This window comes from Diorhabda carinulata, chromosome 8, assembly GCF_026250575.1.
Source record: "Diorhabda carinulata isolate Delta chromosome 8, icDioCari1.1, whole genome shotgun sequence".
In the NCBI taxonomy this organism is placed as follows: domain Eukaryota; kingdom Metazoa; phylum Arthropoda; class Insecta; order Coleoptera; family Chrysomelidae; genus Diorhabda; species Diorhabda carinulata.
The window spans coordinates 12,055,124-12,058,380 of NC_079467.1; the positions used below are offsets into that span (position 1 = coordinate 12,055,124).

A 3,257-nucleotide genomic window follows, 5' to 3' on the forward strand; every position below is an offset into this window, starting at 1 on the left:
ATTTTTTTTTGATTTATTATTGTCTTCGTTATTTAAATTTAGAAACGAATTAACATTAAAGGTATCATAACTAGTTTTTTCAAATGACTCTACCTCTAAAGGTTCTTTAAGATTAACTGAAATTGTTTGATCTGTTTTGTTTTGGATTTCTACAAGAGCAAATCCGTTTCTGGCATCAGTCAAAATTTGCGGTATTTATAATGGTCCTATTTTACCTTCATATATCAATATTTCTCCATTAAAAATAGAAACAGGTAACTTCTTTAGAATTTTTTGTTGTGGTTCTAATGAGAATAATATATTTGAGTTTTCTTTCCGTTTATATCTGAGAGGTATATCAGTATTTGGTCCTATTAATTTGTTATTTATAAGATCAATATTAAAGTTCATATTTCTTAAATCATTTAGTCCTATAATACCATCGAAATATTTTTAAATTAAATAATCCCAAATTAAAAATTTTAATTTGGGATTATTAATTTCTATGTAAGGTAATGCGTTTTTTGTTGAAATGTTAATTTCTACTAAGGTATTCCTTGTTGTTGGCTCGTTTGGATAAAATTTTCATTTTCTGTCTTGTCATAGTTATAGTACATTTGATTTTGGTCATTATCGTCCGTATTTTGGTTCTGATAGTAATGTTGTTCGTCTGATTGGTCGTAATCGTTTGTGAATAGCTCTTCGGAAGTAAAATTTCAATTCTGTCCAGAATTTCGAAATTGTTGATTTCGATTATAATTGTTATTATTTGGCCATCTTTGCCTTTGTGATAATGTGAAAGAATTTCTTGAAGTCGTTGACATAGGTGTTGGTTTAGGAAGTTGGTGCATGGGTTTTTGGTTTGGTCTGAAAACGTTTTGTGGAGGTCCGAATACTTGTTTGTTCATTGGGGGGCATTTGTCTAGGTTGGATGTTAATAGGTTGATTGGGGAATTGATTAACTGGTTTATTATTGTCAACGGAATGATAGGGTTGTTGGAAAGAGGGTTGTGTTTGGTTTTCAGGATAGTATCTTGGTTGTGAATAAGGTTGTCGATAATTACTATTAAATCTGGACGTCGTTGCTCGGTTATTGTCATTTAGATTGCCATATAATTTTTCAAAGTTTTCAAATTCGTTCAGATAGGCCATTGCATCTTCCAGTGAGGCTGGATTTTTAAGATGCAAGTTATTTCTTAAGGTACCACTACAACCTGCTATAAAAGTACTAAGTGCAGTGCAGTGCACACTTTCTCCGCGTTAGTTATGTTAGGATTATTACTAATTTTCTGTGCTATACTACTTCTTAATAATTGAATTCGACTTCCAAAGTTCATCAATGGTTCGTTCCTAAATGGTTTCATTCTAGTGAGTTCTTGTACTAAACAGTCAATATTTCTACGATCAGCGAAACACTGAATCAGGGCTTCTTTCAATCTTGACCAATCTGTTAACTCAGCACGATTACCTACTAATATTTCTGCTTTATCTATAAGTTTTTCTTGAACTGATTGGAGTATGTGTTTAGATAATTGTGCATCATTAAATTGCCGATAATCATTAATAAGGTCTTCACACCTAATTAGAAATTTATTTAACGTGTTACTGTTACCGTCATACGGTTTAATATTATCAATTCTAGATTTTAAAAGATCCCAGTTCATCTCAGGCATATTTAAAGTTGAATTTATTGATTTGAAAGAATTAGTGAATTGTTTATTAATATTCCGTTGAGTGTTAATATTATTTTTGTTGTCTAATCCTATATTTGAAATTCCGTTAATTATTTCATCAATATCGCTCATGAAAATAAATTAAAATTAATTATTATAGTAAGCAATTTATTCGCAATGAACAAAATTTAACTATCTTTACCAAAATCCTTATACAGAAGGGTTTGGAAAGGTAAAAAGGAAAAGGCACTTACAGATTGTTCGTCGATTCGAGCGCTCTACTTTCCTGCTCCTTTTCTTGATTCCCTGCTCCTGTTTCCACAACTTCGAAAGTTTTTAAGTTCGTAATACGCACTTGAGGTGTAGAAACTCCAAGGTCCCGAATTTCACTTCCGGCACAATGCGAAACTGTTCACTTCCGAAACCCGTGCGTATCCTACTGACTGCGCCAATTATATGTTAAAACTTCGAATTTGGATTTTTAAAAATAAAAATTACAACTACAATATATGTTTATTAAGTAAAGTTAGAACAGAGAATGAATAATTAAAAGAAATGCAGTTTTTATTATCTTCCACGTTTCCGCGAAGTCATCACATTTATTATATGTTATCAGCTGTTACTTCATATGTAACTCGAGTTATTCGCTGATGAATCTTGGATTTCTATACCTGTTATATTACACCCAACCTGAACATATGATATATAAAAATCTTCCTCTTGATTCAGTCTTTCGATTGGTTCAAATTGTGTGGAAATAAGTGTATTAGTTTACGAGTTATTCGCCCATAAATCTTCGATTTTGTATACCTGTTGATTCTCGAAATATTCCACCCAAACTCAACATATGACATATAAAAATCTTCCTCTCGATTCAGTCTTTCGATTGGTTCAAATCGTGTGGAAACCCGTGTATTAGTTTACGAGTTATTCGCCGATATATCTTTGATTTTGTATACCTGTTGATTCTCGAAATATTCCACCCAACCTCAACATATGATATATCAAGATGTTCCTTTCAATTCAATTTTTCGATTAGTTCAAATCGTGTAGAAATACGTATATTAGTTTACGAGTTATTCGCCGTTCAATCTTCGATTTTGTATACCTGTTGAATCTCGAAATATTCCACTCAACCTCAACATATTATATATCAAAATATTCCTTTCAATTCAATCTATCGATTGATTTTAATCGTGTGGAAATCCGTCCTTCAATTTACGAGTTATTCGCCAACGAATCTTCGATTTTCTATACCTGTTGAATCTCGAAATATTACACCCAACCTCAACATATGATATATAAAAATCTTCCTCTTGATTCAGTCTTTCGATTGGTTCAAATCGTGTGGAAATACGTGTATTAGTTTACGAGTTATTCGCCGATAAATCTTCGATTTTGTATACCTGTTGATTCTCGAAATATTCCACGCAACCTCAACATATGATATATCAAAATCTTCCTTTCAATTCAATCTTTTGATTGGTTCAAATCGTGTGGAAATGCGTCTATTAGTTTAAGAGTTATTCGTCGATAATTCTTCGATTTTGTATACGTGTTTAATCTCGGCAAATTCCACCCAACCTCAACATATGATATATTAAA

General features: G+C 31.8%; 1 protein-coding gene across 1 annotated transcript; it reads right to left on the reverse strand.

The window, feature by feature from the left end:
• Nucleotides 1-1,196: 1,196 nt before the first annotated feature.
• LOC130897573 (uncharacterized) lies at nt 1,197-1,652 on the reverse strand. The gene has a single exon (XM_057806507.1). The coding sequence runs from the start codon at nt 1,650-1,652 to the stop codon at nt 1,197-1,199; it is 456 nt and encodes a 151-aa protein (XP_057662490.1).
• Nucleotides 1,653-3,257: the final 1,605 nt, after the last annotated feature.

Coding starts and splice junctions, on each gene's coding strand:
- LOC130897573 (XM_057806507.1), bottom strand. CDS start 1,652: ATGCCTGAGATGAACTGGGATCTTTTAAAATCTAGAATTGATAATATT.